The following is a 17,500-nucleotide window of genomic DNA, read 5'->3' on the forward strand; positions in this document are numbered from 1 at the left end:
GCAAAGTTCAAAGAGCTCTTACCTCTGCTGGTGACAAAAGGCCTCTCGCTCAGAGTAAAAGGCAGATTGTATGACGCATGTGTACAAACAGCCATGCTACATGGCAGTGAAACATGGGCCGTGATTGCTGAGGACATGCGTAAGCTCACGAGGAATGAAGCCAGTATGCTCCGATGGATGTGTAATGTCAGTGTACATACTTGACAGTGTAAGTACCCTGAGAGAAAAGTTAGATCTAAGAAGCATCAGCTGTGGTGTGCAAGAGAGATGATTGGGCTGGTATGGTCATGTGGCGAGAATGGATGAAGATAGTTGTGTGAAAAAGTTCCAATCCCTAGTGGTTGAGGGAACCTGTGGAAGAGGTAGACCCAGGAAAACCTGGGACGAGGTGGCGAAGCACGACCTTCGAACATTAGGCCTCACCAAGGCAATGACTAGTGACCGAGACCTTTGGAAATATGCTGTGCGTGAGAAGACCTGGCAGGACAAGTGAGACCATCTCGTGGCCTTTGCCAGGGATGTAGCCAGCCCACTTATCCATGCCTTTCCTTCTTTGGACACATGAAGACCTGTTGAGGCAAGAGAAGTCGAAATTGAATTCGAAATCGAACCTCATCCGACGACTGGCACCCGGCAGTTGCCAGTGCTGCTGGACTGACTCCTGTACAGGTGGCAAGTAAAGAAACCGTTTCGACTCTGTGTTTGAGGAGGCCTATTGAGTCAAGTACATCAACATCAAAAATCAATGGAAATTGTAGTTGTGATCCCTGTGCTGGTGGCACGTAAAAAGCACCATCCGAACGTGGCTGATGTTAGCGCCACCTTGACTGGCTTCCGTGCCGGTGGCATGTAAAAAGCACCAACTGATCGTGGCCATTGCCAGCCTCACCTAGCACGTAAAAAGCACCCACTACACTCACGGAGTGGTTGGCATTAGGAAGGACATCCAGCTGTAGAAACACTGCCAGATCAGACTGGAGCCTGGTGCAGCCTTCTGGCTTCCCAGATCCCCGGTCGAACCGTCCAACCCATGCTAGCATGGAAAACGGACGTTAAACGATGATGATGATGATGATGTACATATATATATATATGTATTAATATATGTATTTATATATATATATATATATATGTATTTATATATGTATTTATATATATATATTTTTATATGTATTTATATGTATTTTGGGATTGTAATTCCCTGTAGTCTAGTGTACCCTGTAAGTTTCATACATATATATATATATATACATAAATATATATATATTTATATATATATATATATAGAAAACTAGAAATAGTTGATAGCTTCCATTACCTAGGTGACCAAGTCAGCAGCAGGGGCGGGTGTGCTGAAAGTGTAACTGCTAGAGTAAGAATAGCTTGGGCAAAGTTCAGAGAGCTCTTACCTCTGCTGATGACAAAAGGCCTCTCGCACAGAGTAAAAGGCAGACTGTATGATGCGTGTGTACGAACAGCCATGTTACATGGTAGTGAAACATGCTGAGGATATGCGTAAGCTCACAAGAAATGAAGCCAGTATGCTCTGATGGATGTGTAATGTCAGTACTCATACTCGACAGAGTGTAAGTACCTTGAGAGAAAAGCTGGACCTAAGAAGCATCAGTTGTGGTGTGCAAGGGAGACGTTTGCGTTGGTATGGGCATGTGGCGAGAATGGATGAAGATAGTTGTGTGAAAAAGTGCCACACCCTAGCGGTTGAGGGAACCTGTGGAAGAGGCAGACCCAGGAAAACCTGGGACGAGGTGGTGAAGCACGACCTTCGAACTTTAGGTCTCACTGAGGAAATGACTAGAGACTGAGACCTCTGGAAGTATGCTGTGTGTGAGAAGACCCGGCAAGACAAGTGAGACCATAACCCGTGGCCTTCTACATGGGATGGAGCCAGCCTATGTATGCATACCTTCCCTTCTTGGGACACAAAACTCTACTTGTGAAGACCTGTTGAGGCAAGTGAGGATCAGAATCGAAATCAATCAATGGAAATTGCAGCTGAGTTACCAGTGCTGGTGGCACGTAAGAGAACCATCCGTTCGTGACCGTTGCCAGCGCTGCCCCGACTGGCCTCGTGCCGGTGGCACGTAAAAAGCACCATCTGTTCGTGTCCGTTGCTAGCCTTACCTGGCCCCCGTGCCGGTGGCACGTAAAAGCACCATCCGTTCATGGCCGTTTGCCAGCTCCGTCTGGCACCTGTGTGGGTGGCACGTAAAAAGCACCCACTATACTCACGGAGTGGTTGGCGTTAGGAAGGGCATCCAGCCGTAGAAACACTGCCAGATCAGACTGGGCCTGATGCAGCCTTCTGGCTTCACAGACCCCAGTTGAACTGTCCAACCCATGCTAGCATGGAAAGCGGACGCTAAATGATGATGATGATGATGATGATGATGATATATATAATATATATATATATATATATATATATATATATATATATATATATATATATAATATATATATATATATATATGTGTGTGTATTTATATATGTATTTATATATATATGTGTATGTATATATATATATATATATATATATATCTATATATATATATATATATATAAATAAACGAGAAAAAAGCAACAAGAATGGATTAGTTTTTAGTACAATTGTTTCATACAAAGACAGGCTTTATTAAAAGTTGCAAAAATTGCAGCAGATAAAAGTGTCCCGTACTCATCAGCTAAAATACATGTGAGTTCTCCAAACATCTTAGTGGGTGAGGCTATACTCATGAAGTATTGGAGATAATTTCATTAAAAGCAGATTTAGGTTGTAAACAGATTTCCGAAGTTCCTATATGATGATGCACAGTCTTATCACAGGTTTTTAAAAGAAGCTTATTAGCTTCACAGAGAAGGTGAATTAATCCGTAGTGTAGATGTAAATTTCCAGAGATATGAATTTATCCATGGTTAATCCACAATGAGGTGGGTATCATTCATGCTATATGATAAGGTATTTGCCACATTACTACCCTCTTCACAAGACTGCTAAGTTATGACTTCTAAAGGCTGAAGGAATTTTTGTGGAGCAAAGAAAAGAAAAGAAAAAAGAAAAAGAAAAGAAAGGAAAGAGAAGAAAAGAGACAATGGAAAAGGAAAAGAAAAAAGAAAAAGGAAAAGAAAAAAGAAAAAGAAAAGAAAGGAAAGAGAAGAAAAGAGACAATGGAAAAGGAAATAGAAAAAAAGAAAGAAGGAAAAAAGAAAAGGAAAAAAGAAAAAAGGGGAGAAGAAAAGAAAAAAGAAAAAGAAAAAGAAAAGGAAAAAAAAGGAAAAAAAGGGGAAAGAAAAAAGGGGAAGAAGGGAGCAAAGAAAAAACGCCCACATAGAGTATACTGTGACAACTTAGAGGGAAGGGGTTTTTAAAGTGACTTACTACACAGAAGAATTTGTAGACGGCCTGGCTGGCTTGAATTTGCAAGAATCCAGGAACTATAAGGAGAATATTATTTTTGACCAGTTAAAACAGCTATTTTATTGCTAACCTGACGTAGTTGAAAGCAGATATGAATCTACAGAGAATCTAAAGAGATAACAAGGTCAGAGGTAGAGGGGTCAAAGGCTATCATAAAAAGGAAATACATTAAGAGAAGAAATCTAAGTGCATTCCTAACAAGAGGTCATTTAAATTTATTTATTTATTTATTCCTGTTACTGTCTTAAATTGTTGCCGCTACTATCAATACATTGACAGACTACAGGTCAAAACTTAGAAGTTAGTTATATTGAAATTTCTCATACTACTTTCATGGGAGTAGCCTTACTTATTTAATTTTGTAATAGAATTATGAAGCCTAAGTAACTTATTTTATTAAAGTTGTGTTACCTAAATTAGATTAAATTCAAAATTCAAAATTAAAATTAAGAATTTAAAATTAAATAAAACTTCATTTAAGCAACGTACAAGTACTATTTATTTCCTTATGCTCGAAATCAGGTGCAGTTTATAAAGAAAAAGATAACTATAGTGTGAGAAACTCGCAGTTATCTACTTAAAAATTAAAGTAATGCTATACTAGTAAAAACCAAGCTATATCTATCTATCTATCTTGTTACGATTATTCTATACAGTTATTCATTTAAAATATTTTAGAGTCTTCAATTTAGCGTGGACACAAACCTGACCTACTTCAATATGATTATTTAACAAACCTCTATTTTTTCTGTCTTAGAATTTCATAGGTCTCCATAGAGCAGAGTTGGCAACCAACCCTGTTATTTTTATACGGCATTGCTCTCCTAACTATTTCCCAAATAAGGTTATAATTCCTGTTATTATTTTTGAGTTCCCAGATCTTACTTGAAAGTGTGGTGGTACCAGCTTTATGACGTAATTTAAAAGATGAGACGTGATTTCTAACTCTGCTTTTAAAATTTATCGTACAACCAATATAAAAATATTTGTTATTCTCAGTAGATATGGTACATTTATAGATTACGTTATTTTCCCCGCATAGACCAGGTGCCGGGTATTTTGACTTAATTCTACACTTACATGCAGGAGGAACAACTTCAGATGTTGGATTATTCATGGGTAGATGTCTTATGTTCCTGTTATTTTGATTATCATGAGTATAATTATCTTTATTATTATTATTATTTTTATAGTTGGTACTGTTATGTAAAGCATTGTTATTATTTATTGATCCTTCTGCTCCATCTTTTAGGTCTAAAGTCCTACCATGATTATTTACATTATTGGTAATGTATTATTATTGCTAGTATTTTTATCTGACTGTATATTGTTGTTATAGATATCACTGATATTTTCATTCTCTGTATTTTGTCTATTAGCCTTACTTCTATTATTAACATTATTACTTCTATTAATATCGATACTATTATTACTCCTATTAATGTTAATATTATTATTAGTCATTCTGTGGTTACTGATTCCATCCATGTTATGATAGTTACTATTGTTGCATTTATTGTTGGTAGTATTATTATAATTGTTATTGGTATTCATGTTGGTATTATTATTTTTATTTCTATCTTTCCTGGCTAGCTTAATGTTGTTATTATTAATCTTAGCTATTAAAGTGGACATATTTGGGAGGGTTGAATAGAAAATCCTAACTGTTTTCTTAGAAATAATTCTATGATATCTGTGAGAGATTGGGAAATTTTTTTCTAGAAATACTTTGAATTTGCTCTGTATATCCGATTGAATCGCACAGTTGAAAGGAATATTCAGCCATATTGTACTAAAAACTAATCCATTCTTGTTGCTTTTTTCTCGTTTATAATCACCCCACATTACTGTATGGTTAACACCATATAGTTTTCTGGTGCATCTAAGTTAAGTACCGTATTCAAGTAAATTCATTAGAATGACTTGAATCTTAATTGCTTTTATATATATAATATATATATATAATATATATATATATATATAATATATATATATATATATATATATATATATATATATATATTATATATATATATATATGTGTGTGTATTTATATGTATTTATATATATATGTGTATGTATATATATATATATATATATATATATATATATATATATATATATATATATAAATAAACGAGAAAAAAGCAACAAGAATGGATTAGTTTTTAGTACAATTGTTTCATACAAAGACAGGCTTTATTAAAAGTTGCAAAAATTGCAGCAGATAAAAGTGTCCCGTACTCATCAGCTAAAATACATGTGAGTTCTCCAAACATCTTAGTGGGTGAGGCTATACTCATGAAGTATTGGAGATAATTTCATTAAAAGCAGATTTAGGTTGTAAACAGATTTCCGAAGTTCCTATATGATGATGCACAGTCTTATCACAGGTTTTTAAAAGAAGCTTATTAGCTTCACAGAGAAGGTGAATTAATCCGTAGTGTAGATGTAAATTTCCAGAGATATGAATTTATCCATGGTTAATCCACAATGAGGTGGGTATCATTTCATGCTATATGATAAGGTATTTGCCACATTACTACCCTCTTCACAAGACTGCTAAGTTATGACTTCTAAAGGCTGAAGGAATTTTTTGTGGAGCAAAGAAAAGAAAAGAAAGGAAAGAGAAGAAAAGAGACAATGGAAAAGGAAATAGAAAAAAAGAAAGAAGGAAAAAAGAAAAAGGAAAAAAGAAAAAAGGAAAAGAAAAAAGAAAAAAGGGGAGAAGAAAAGAAAAAGAAAAGGAAAAAAAAAAGGAAAAAAAGGGGAAAGAAAAAAGGGGAAGAAGGGAGCAAAGAAAAAACGCCCACATAGAGTATACTGTGACAACTTAGAGGGAAGGGGTTTTTAAAGTGACTTACTACACAGAAGAATTTGTAGACGGCCTGGCTGGCTTGAATTTGCAAGAATCCAGGAACTATAAGGAGAATATTATTTTTGACCAGTAAAACAGCTATTTTATTGCTAACCTGACGTAGTTGAAAGCAGATATGAATCTACAGAGAATCTAAAGAGATAACAAGGTCAGAGGTAGAGGGGTCAAAGGCTATCATAAAAAGGAAATACATTAAGAGAAGAAATCTAAGTGCATTCCTAACAAGAGGTCATTTAAATTTATTTATTTATTTATTCCTGTTACTGTCTTAAATTGTTGCCGCTACTATCAATACATTGACAGACTACAGGTCAAAACTTAGAAGTTAGTTATATTGAAATTTCTCATACTACTTTCATGGGAGTAGCCTTACTTATTTAATTTTGTAATAGAATTATGAAGCCTAAGTAACTTATTTTATTAAAGTTGTGTTACCTAAATTAGATTAAATTCAAAATTCAAAATTAAAATTAAGAATTTAAAATTAAATAAAACTTCATTTAAGCAACGTACAAGTACTATTTATTTCCTTATGCTCGAAATCAGGTGCAGTTTATAAAGAAAAAGATAACTATAGTGTGAGAAACTCGCAGTTATCTACTTAAAAATTAAAGTAATGCTATACTAGTAAAAACCAAGCTATATCTATCTATCTATCTTGTTACGATTATTCTATACAGTTATTCATTTAAAATATTTTAGAGTCTTCAATTTAGCGTGGACACAAACCTGACCTACTTCAATATGATTATTTAACAAACCTCTATTTTTTTCTGTCTTAGAATTTCATAGGTCTCCATAGAGCAGAGTTGGCAACCAACCCTGTTATTTTTATACGGCATTGCTCTCCTAACTATTTCCCAAATAAGGTTATAATTCCTGTTATTATTTTTGAGTTCCCAGATCTTACTTGAAAGTGTGGTGGTACCAGCTTTATGACGTAATTTAAAAGATGAGACGTGATTTCTAACTCTGCTTTTAAAATTTATCGTACAACCAATATAAAAATATTTGTTATTCTCAGTAGATATGGTACATTTATAGATTACGTTATTTTCCCCGCATAGACCAGGTGCCGGGTATTTTGACTTAATTCTACACTTACATGCAGGAGGAACAACTTCAGATGTTGGATTATTCATGGGTAGATGTCTTATGTTCCTGTTATTTTGATTATCATGAGTATAATTATCTTTATTATTATTATTATTTTTATAGTTGGTACTGTTATGTAAAGCATTGTTATTATTTATTGATCCTTCTGCTCCATCTTTTAGGTCTAAAGTCCTACCATGATTATTTACATTATTGGTAATGTTATTATTATTGCTAGTATTTTTATCTGACTGTATATTGTTGTTATAGATATCACTGATATTTTCATTCTCTGTATTTGTCTATTAGCCTTACTTCTATTATTAACATTATTACTTCTATTAATATCGATACTATTATTACTCCTATTAATGTTAATATTATTATTAGTCATTCTGTGGTTACTGATTCCATCCATGTTATGATAGTTACTATTGTTGCATTATTGTTGGTAGTATTATTATAATTGTTATTGGTATTCATGTTGGTATTATTATTTTTATTTCTATCTTTCCTGGCTAGCTTAATGTTGTTATTATTAATCTTAGCTATTAAAGTGGACATATTGGGAGGGTTGAATAGAAAATCCTAACTGTTTTCTTAGAAATAATTCTATGATATCTGTGAGAGATTGGGAAATTTTTTTCTAGAAATACTTTGAATTTGCTCTGTATATCCGATTGAATCGCACAGTTGAAAGGAATATTCAGCCATATTGTACTAAAAACTAATCCATTCTTGTTGCTTTTTTCTCGTTTATAATCACCCCACATTACTGTATGGTTAACACCATATAGTTTTCTGGTGCATCTAAGTTAAGTACCGTATTCAAGTAAATTCATTAGAATTGACTTGAATCTTAATTGCTTTTATATATATAATATATATATTATATATATATATATATATATATATATATATATATACACTAGTCCACAGGGAATTACAATCCCAGAGCCTAAATCAGTGAGTGACCTGGGTATCAATATGAGTGATGATACCTCTTTCCAAGTGCACATTACCAGGTTGGTGACAAAGGGCAGATGACTGGCTGGATGGATCCTGAGAACTTTCAGAACCAGAGAAAAGGAAACCATGATGGTCCTCTGGAGGACATTTGTGTGAGCTGCCTGGATTACTGACTGGAGCAATCTCAAGATTAATCAGCCGAAATTGCGAGGATGATCTGGTTCTTGACTGAGGATAGAAAGCTTTGAATGACCCGTCCTTGTTTTTTTTATCCTCTATCTGGATGTTTTGTTGTCCCTTTTTGTATCACCTAGTTATCCGGATGTTTTGCGTTCTTGTCCCATTTTGTTTTTATATACATATATATAGCAGCATATGTACACTTTGTTCTCTTATATATATATATATATATATATATATATATATATATATGTGTGTGTGTGTGTGGTGTGTGTGTGTGTGTGTAATCGTTACCAGCATTGCCTTACTGGTACTGGTGCCCCGTGCTAGTGGGGTGCTAAGATCACCATCTGAGCGTGATCGTTGCCATAGTGGCTAACTGGCTTCTGTACCGGTGGCACGTGAAAAAAATTTCGAGCGAGGTGCCCATGCTAGCATGGAAAGCAGATGTTAAATGATAATGATGATGATGATATGATGATATATATATACTCTTTTACTTGTTTCAGCCATGTGACTGTGGTCACGCTGGAGCACCACCATGGTCTTTCTGACTTCTTCAGTCTGGATGTTTCACATCACCACTCTTGTATGTGCCTTTGTCCCAGCTGTTGGTTCATCCGGTATTGTGGAGGGGAGGATGTCTAGTTTCTTTTTTGAAAACATCTACTTCCACCTTATGCAGATTTCTTAATTTTTGTGGTAGGGCATTGAAGAACTGTAGGCCTTTGAACTCTAGACTATTGCAATACCTGGTCCTGAATTTAGATGGAGTGGATGGTACCTTTGTTACGGCACAATGGTGGCCAGTTCTGGCATTTGTACTAGCCCTTCTAGGATTTTCCATATATATTATTGCATATCTCTCATGCCTTCACTTCAGGGAGTAAAGCTGTAGTTTTGTCAGCCTATTTCTGTAGCTCATCCCCTGCACTGTTTCAATCTTTTCAGTGTAGTGGCATTGGACTGTGACGATAACTAGGAGCAGTAGTCCAGGTGGCTGAGAACACAGTGTCAACATAGTTTCTTGGTCTCTTGTCTTGAAGGACCTCAGTGTCCATCCTGCCAGTTGTCTTCCCTTTGCTGCACGTACCGATCCCCAAGTCTTTCACTGCCTGTGACTCTGGGATTGTAGTGCCTTTGGATCCTGTAAATGTAGATTGTACTGTATTTGTGAGTTGATAGTGCAGTGCTTGAAATTTTCTGGCATTAAACTGCATGTTGTTTATTTTGGCCCACTTGTATATTGAGTTTAGGTCCCGCTGTAAGCTTGTGACATCATCTTAGTTTTTTTATTGCACGTGATAATTTTCTATCCTCGGCATAGATGATGACAGTGGTTGTCCGAGTGACTGTGGGCTTGTCTAAGAGGGCTTCACCATTCCCTCTTTCTCTCTCTCACTCTTCCTCCTTGACCCTCTCGTTGCTCACACATGACCAACAGCTATCTATCTTTCTTTCTTCCACTTCCTTCTTGAAGACATGATGTGTGTTTGCCTGTCTCTTCTCAAAGCTCATTTTTCCAGCATTCACCACTTCACCTCATCATGGCTTAACAGCCCTCATCGTTTGTTTTTACTGTTTTGTTCTTATTGTCCTGATTTTGTTACCACTTTAACCCCCCCGCAAAAAAATTCAAAATTTTATTTAGTTTGATTTGCGGGAAGGATTGTTTTAACAAAGTCGTGTCTTGTCCCTACCTTCGAAACACGGAGTAGATAAAACGGAATATTCTTTATGTTTTCTGTCTCATCTCTCTATTTGTTTCTTTCTTTTTTCGATAAAAAAGTTTGTTTTCTATGTTTTTGCTTTTTATATTCTTGTTTCTCATTTTGTTCACGTTTTTTTTTGACGTCCTGTACTTATATATGCATGCATATATATATGTAGGTATGTACTTATATGTATGTATATATGCATATGTTTATATATTATTTATATTATTTAATGTAACTATTCCATCTTAAAAAAAAAAAACATTACCCAATTTGACATGTAGTCCTAAAGACGATATCACGATTTGGGTCAGTGATCTTGAGCTTACTCAGTAGTTTTCTGTCTCACCTACCCTCTCTGTGTCTTACACCTACATTAGTCTGATGTTATTTGGAATTTTGTCATTGCGTTTACAATCTTAAACATATTATATAATTTGTTTATGTGAGAAATTGTTAATGCTATTGTATACACATAACAAAAGATTCTGTAGGTGTACAGGTACAATATTGTCAGTATATTCTTTTGTACGTTTCAATCAATTACCATGGTTTTCTGACAGAGTAATTGTTAGTTTTTGCTCTGTTGCATTTAACATTTATTTGTTGTTCATACCATGCATAAATTACTACCATTTCTAAACATTACTGTATTAAATATTGGAGTACTGCACAGTCATTCACTTCGGTTTATTTTTCAGAAAAATCTTAGCATTTTTTCAGTTTAGGACCACAAAATGAAAGCAGAAATTATAACGAGTAATCTACATTAAAATCTGAAATTATAGAATTATAATTTTTGTATATTTAAACATGGAACCCTGAAAACAATTTTTTAAATGTTAAAAGCAGGAGAAATTTGAGTGATTGGGAAATAAAATTTTTAAAAGCATATTTTTTTTTTTTTGAATTGTAATTTCCATTCTTGAAAACAGGAATCCAGAATAATTTTTGGATTCCCATGTTTTCAACAATGGAGATTATCATAGATTTATGCCCCCATTACCCATTCTTGTCAAAATTTTAATTCCTCTACGGCACAATTTTGTTTTTGTTTTTAACCTTTTTGACTTAAAAGAAATTCTACATGAGGTATTGGAGTGGCTGTGTGGTAAGTAGCTTGCTTACCAACCACATGGTTCTGGGTTCAGTCCCACAGTGTGGCACCTTGGGCAAGTGTCTTCTACTATAGCCTCAGGCTGACCAAATCCTTGTGAGTGGATTTGGCAGATGGAAACTGAAAGAAGCCTATCGTATATATGTGTATATATATATATATATGTATATATATGTACATGTGAGTGTATATGTTTGTGTGTCTGTGTTTGTCCCCCCAACATTGCTTGACAACCGATGCTGGTGTGTTTACATCCTCATAACTTAGTGTTCAGCAAAAGAGTCCCATAGAATAAGTGCTAGGTTTACAAAAAAATAAGTCCTGGGGTTGATATGCTCGACAAAAGGTGGTGTTCCAGCATGGCCACAGTCAAATGACTGAAACAAGTAAAAGAGTAAAAAATTAAAAAATATGGAGATTACAATTCTAAATAAATCTTTTTCCCAAATTTCAATTGTTTTTTTATAAGTAACCCCTCCTTCCTCTCACAGCTTTTGTAATATCCACAATTTTGCTTGCAAAAAGAAGAATTTATATATTTTACAAGCAGCCAAAGTTTCTTTATCATTACTCATTGTTTTATGTTGATAATCATTGAAAGCATTGAAGAAAGGATAGAGGTATATAAGCAAAAATATTCATAAACACATTGAAGTATAATTTGTGATTAATATTTGAGTAGTTGCAAACAACAAGAAAAAGCAGAGTTAAAAAATGCATCCAGATGCAGAACATAATATATTCATCGCTTCACATGTAAAAACAAGTGACACATTTCTGTTTTCAGTATCAAATGTATAAAATAGAAAAAAAATACGAGAGTTAGCTATTCTAATGCAGTTTTAGTGTTGACGAATACCCAAATGTCTTCTATTTTCCAATTTGTGACCATCTTGCAGAGTACGGTAAAGCCATTATGTGGATAATAATAATAATAATAATAATAATAATAATAATAATAATAATAATGAAAATAATAATAATAATAATAATAATAATATAATGAAAATAATAATAATAATAATAATAATAATAATAATATAATAATAATAATATAATGAAAATAATAATAATAATAATAATAATGAAAATATAATAATAATAATAATAATAGTAGTAATAATAATAATAATAATAATGAAATATAATAATATAATAATAATAATAATAGTAATAATAATAATAATAATAATAATAATAATAATAATAATAATAATAATATAATAATAATATAATAATAATAATAATAATAATAATAATAATAATAAAATGAAAAATAATAATGAAAATAATAATGAAATAATGGAAGTGTTATCATGTACATTGTTTGTGTCTTGGTATAAAAGATGGGCTACAGCAAATATTCTGCTCAATACCACAGATTTGCTTGTCAGTTGTTTGACCTTAACCAGTTGAGCATGTCCCTTAGTGGCTGACGATATGTGCATCTCTGATCACAAGCAGAAGTAGTGGGGGAGCATCATAGCCATGTGTTGAGAGGGATTCTTTGGGGTTTGAATAATTCACCTCTGGAAACATGGGTGGTTCTTTCAACATCCTTAAACAACCCTTATTCAGGGAACTTTTGAGCAGGATGGGCTACTCAACCTGAAGAAAATTCTAACTGAGCTTCACCTGCAAGGTTATGTGCTGTTTATCTTGATATGAGATCACCATGTCGCGCACATATGGTTGTGATGCATGTGCCTGGTGTACCTTTATCAGACGGGTAGTCATGATGGGTATATTGGGCTTCGTATATTTTGATGGCATGCACTACTCTCTCACTCAATAATAATAATAATAATAATAATAATAATAATAATAATAATAATGATAATAATAATAATAATAATAATAATAATAATAATAATGATAATAATAATAATAATAATAATAATAATTTATGCCCTGATGCAGTACCAAGCAGTGGCTCTCATGGCTTCTGACCTTAACTGATTGGAAGTGTTATCATGTACATTGTTTTGTCTTGGTATAAAAGATGGGCTACAGCAAATTTTCTGCTCAATACCACAGATCTGCTTGTCAGTTGTTTGACCTTAACCAGTTCAGCATGTCCCTTAGTGGCTGACAATATGTGCATCTTTGATCACGAGAAGAAGTAGAGTGGAGCATCATAGCCATGTGTTGAAAGGAATTCTTTGGTTTTAAATAATTCACCTCTGGAAACGTGAGTGTTTCATTCAACATCCTTAAACAACCCTTATTAAGGGACCTTTTGAATGGTACGCGTTACTTGATCTGAAGAAAATTCTAACTGGGCCCCACCTGCAGGGTCGTGCATTGTTTTTCTTGGTATGAAATCCCCATATCACACACATATGGTCGTGATACACGTGCCTGGTGTACCCTTATCAGACAGGTAGTCATGATGGGTATACTGGGCTTCGTATATATTTTACCCCAGTGTCATTTGATGGCATGCACTGCTCTCTCACTCAATGATAATTCTTTTTACTAAAGGCATAAGGACTGAAATTTTGGGGTAGGGGATAAGTCAATTACATCAATCTGTGTTTCACTGGTACTTAATTTCATTGACCCCTAAAAGGATGAAAGGCAAATGATAATGATGATGATGGTGGTGGTGGTGATGATGATGATGATAATGATGATCCTTTCTACTGAAGGCACAAGGTTTGAAATTTTGGAGGAGGGGACTAGTCGATTACATTGACCCCAGTGTTTCACTGGTATTCAATTTATCAACCCTGAAAGGATGAAAAGCAAAGTCGACCTCAACCGAATTTGAACTCATTATATAATAATGAATGAAATTCCACTAAGCATTTCATCTAGAGTGCTAACAATTCTGCCAGCTCACCACTTTAATAATAATAATAATGATAATGATAACCTTAGTTTGACCTAAATTTATTCTATTTGTTTTTATTTTCCAGGGCCTTTCCCTTCCCATGGATGTGCAAGGACAAGGAGTTTAGGATTAAAAGCCTTGCGAAAGCCCTGTCAGAAAGTGAATATGATATCATTTTACTCCAAGAGGTATTCCTTACACTTACAACATATGATTTCGTTATTTCTTTGTAATAATTTTAATTTTTAGTGGTATAAAGAGAAGCTGGTAAAAAAATGTCAAACTCTGTTATCCTCATTTTAGTTTCCATATCTGTCCTCAGCTATGATCATAAATGGTAGGTAATGACTAAAAGAATTTAATCGAGAATACTAGTAGCCAAAATGGGATTCCTCTGAAGGATCTTTGGAATAACATTCCTTGGTGGGGTGCATAGCTCAGAGATTAATTTCTTTGTCTGAAGATGATGAGGAAGAATGCCATTCCCTCAAGTGGTTATGTAAACCAATCCTTGATGCTGTAGGGCTTTTCCTCCTGCCTGCACTTAGTAATTTTAAATTGAGGATCAGTTCATGTAATCCGATCCCACTCTTTAGACCCAAAGGTTTTGGGTATGACTTCAAACTACACCTAGTAGTGGGGCTCTGGTCCAGGAGTTCCAGAGTTTTGAGGTGTGTGGATCTACTGCTTAACCACTATTTTGCCCAGGTCTACATTGACCTGAAACAGTAGTACCTGTCTGAGTCCTAGCTATGGGCTAATAAGCATGTAATGGAAGAAATACCAAGCACAAACCTTCACTGCCTTGTGAGTGTCATGGAAAAGGAAAAGTCTAGGGGAGTCAACCTCAACAGTTAATCAAGCAGGGGAGTCTCTCAAGCAGTTCAGTGCTCTCTTCGACACTCTTCAGTCAACTCCAGGGTAGGTAGAGCTCTCCAGCCTTGTGAGGCAATTCACTGACAAGAGAGGCCACTCCAATGTAAAACCTTCCGCTTGCAGGCCATCATAGCTGTTTTAGCCCTCTGAGCCTCAGCTACCACCAGGCCCTGCACAAATGCAAATCACTTCTCCCAGTCCCTCCTCACCAGAGCATCACCTCTGCTCTGTCTTGTTTCCTTGTACATGAAATGCTTTCTAAAGACACAATATGGCTCCCGTCTTATACATGACAAAGACAATCTAAAGATGGTTTCAAACCCTGTCATATTCCTTATATCACATTACATGAACACAAAATTCAATGAGTCAGGAAAGAAATTCTATGAAGTCACTTGGCCTGTTAGAAATAGCAGCCAAATAACTTTCACATCACATTCTACTCTATTACACTGTGTAACATGATTTTTCTCTTTGGGTGGTAGCAACTGTAATTGCCTATTTGCTTACCCCAAGAGAGTATGAAAAATGGCTAATATTTTCTTGAAACTTTGCTTTTGTTACATTTATTCAAAGCACCAAAGAATCCCTCTTATCACATGGCTATGATGCTCCCCAACTGCTTCTGCTCATGATCAGAGATGCACATATTGTTAGCCACTAAGAGACGTTCAAGTGGTTAAGGTCAAGCAAGCGGCAAACAAATCTGTGGTATTAAGCAGAATATTTGCTACGATGATATTTCTGCTTCAAGAACTCAAACCTGAATCTGTCTGAAATGTAATAGAAAATAGGTCAGTTTCAAAACACTGATGTCTAGGTCACAAAAGCAAAGTTTGAAGGGAATAGTAGTCATTTCCTTTGATTTCTAAATAGAAGTAAATAAGAAATAACACTTACTGATCATTTACTGGTCTTTGTCTTCTTACCTTTCAATCCTCATGGCTCTCCCATCATGAGAAAAAATTAAGCTCAACAACAACAACAACACAACAACAACAACAACAACGATTAAATCGTTTTATATCCAAATAAAGAAATATTTTGTAATTTTTCTTTCAATGAATTCTTGTTTAACAATGTTTGTTTCTTGCAGATTTGGTGCATATCTGACTTTGAATATTTACAGTTAATGATTTCAAATAAATTACCACATTCCCACTATTTTTACAGGTAAGGAAGTAGTTTTGTTTTTGTTGTATCCTGAACACCCCCACATTGCTGAAGGTGGACTAACCGATTACAATAAATAAGAACTGAGAGAACTGTCAGCAAGTAATTGATGCTATTAGTATGACCATGTTGGTTTACCATGTTCAGTTCAACAGTCAGTGGTTGTGATGCTATTAGTTCGGCCATGATGGTTTACCATGTTCAGTTCAACAGTTGGTGGTTGAACAGCAAATACTGAGTATTCTACTTAGATTCGAGTTGTACAGAATGCGTTCTGTGTTAACATATTTCTGCAAAAGGTTATTTTTAGATAACCACAACCAACTATTTATTTTGTGTAATACCACATTACACCAGACGTGTATACCCACGTCATAACATTTTTGGTGATGATATTATTTGAAGCTCATGCTGGACTGAATTTTACTTGAACATGGAAGGTTTGCTAGATTCGGTAATTTAATTACAGCAACAACAACATCAACAACAGCAGTTGTTGGAATTACAGAAGCAGTAACAGCAACAGTATCAGCAGCAGCAGCGTCAGCTGTTCAAGAATTTGGACCTGGAGAGCTCCATTTCCAGCGACTTCGAGGTCCACCTCCCAGTGGTGTCGGGTGTCAATGAAGAGTCCTCGACTACAATAAGATGACTAAAGTTTTTTTTTTTCCAAGGTCTGGGGTCTCCCACCCCTAAGCCCTTGACCATCACCTAATCACCCTTACCCATCTTGTTGCTTATTATATGGTCAGCCACTAAGGGACATGGTCAACTGGTTAAGGTCAAACAACTGACAAACAAATCTGTGCTATTGAGCAGAATATTTGCTGTAGCCCATCTTTTATACCAAGACAAAACAATGTACATGATAACACTTCCAATCAGTTAAGATCAGAAGCCACGAGAGCCACTGCCTGGTACTGCATCAGGGCATAAATTATTAATATTATTATTATTATTATTATTATTATTATTATTATTATTATTATTATTATCATTATTATCATCATTATTATTATTATTATTATTCTCATTGTCATCATTTTGCTTTATATAATTTATACAGTGGCAGTTTTGGCAGTGGTATGTGTGTCTTCACAAAATTTCCAATCAACGATGTTCTCTATATCAATTTTCGTCTAAATGGCTATGCACACAAGTTACAGCACGGTGACTGGTTTGCTGGCAAAGGAGTTGGCCTTATCAAAGTTGAAGTCAATGGCTT

At 34.8% G+C, this 17,500-nt stretch overlaps 1 protein-coding gene across 2 annotated transcripts in view; it reads left to right on the forward strand.

Annotated features, from left to right (window-relative positions):
- LOC115220415 (putative neutral sphingomyelinase) overlaps window positions 1–17,500 on the forward strand; it is an 84,203-nt gene that overhangs the window by 53,525 nt on the left and 13,178 nt on the right. For both annotated transcript variants that reach the window (XM_036510141.1, XM_029790652.2), the window contains exons 2-4: window positions 14,312–14,414; window positions 16,199–16,275; window positions 17,342–17,500. The exon at window positions 17,342–17,500 is cut by the window's right edge and continues 25 nt beyond it. In XM_036510141.1, the coding sequence (XP_036366034.1) occupies window positions 14,312–14,414; window positions 16,199–16,275; window positions 17,342–17,500 (339 nt within the window). The remainder of the gene's footprint in view (window positions 1–14,311; window positions 14,415–16,198; window positions 16,276–17,341) is intronic.

Source organism: Octopus sinensis, linkage group LG16 (genome assembly GCF_006345805.1).
Source record: "Octopus sinensis linkage group LG16, ASM634580v1, whole genome shotgun sequence".
NCBI classification, from domain to species: domain Eukaryota; kingdom Metazoa; phylum Mollusca; class Cephalopoda; order Octopoda; family Octopodidae; genus Octopus; species Octopus sinensis.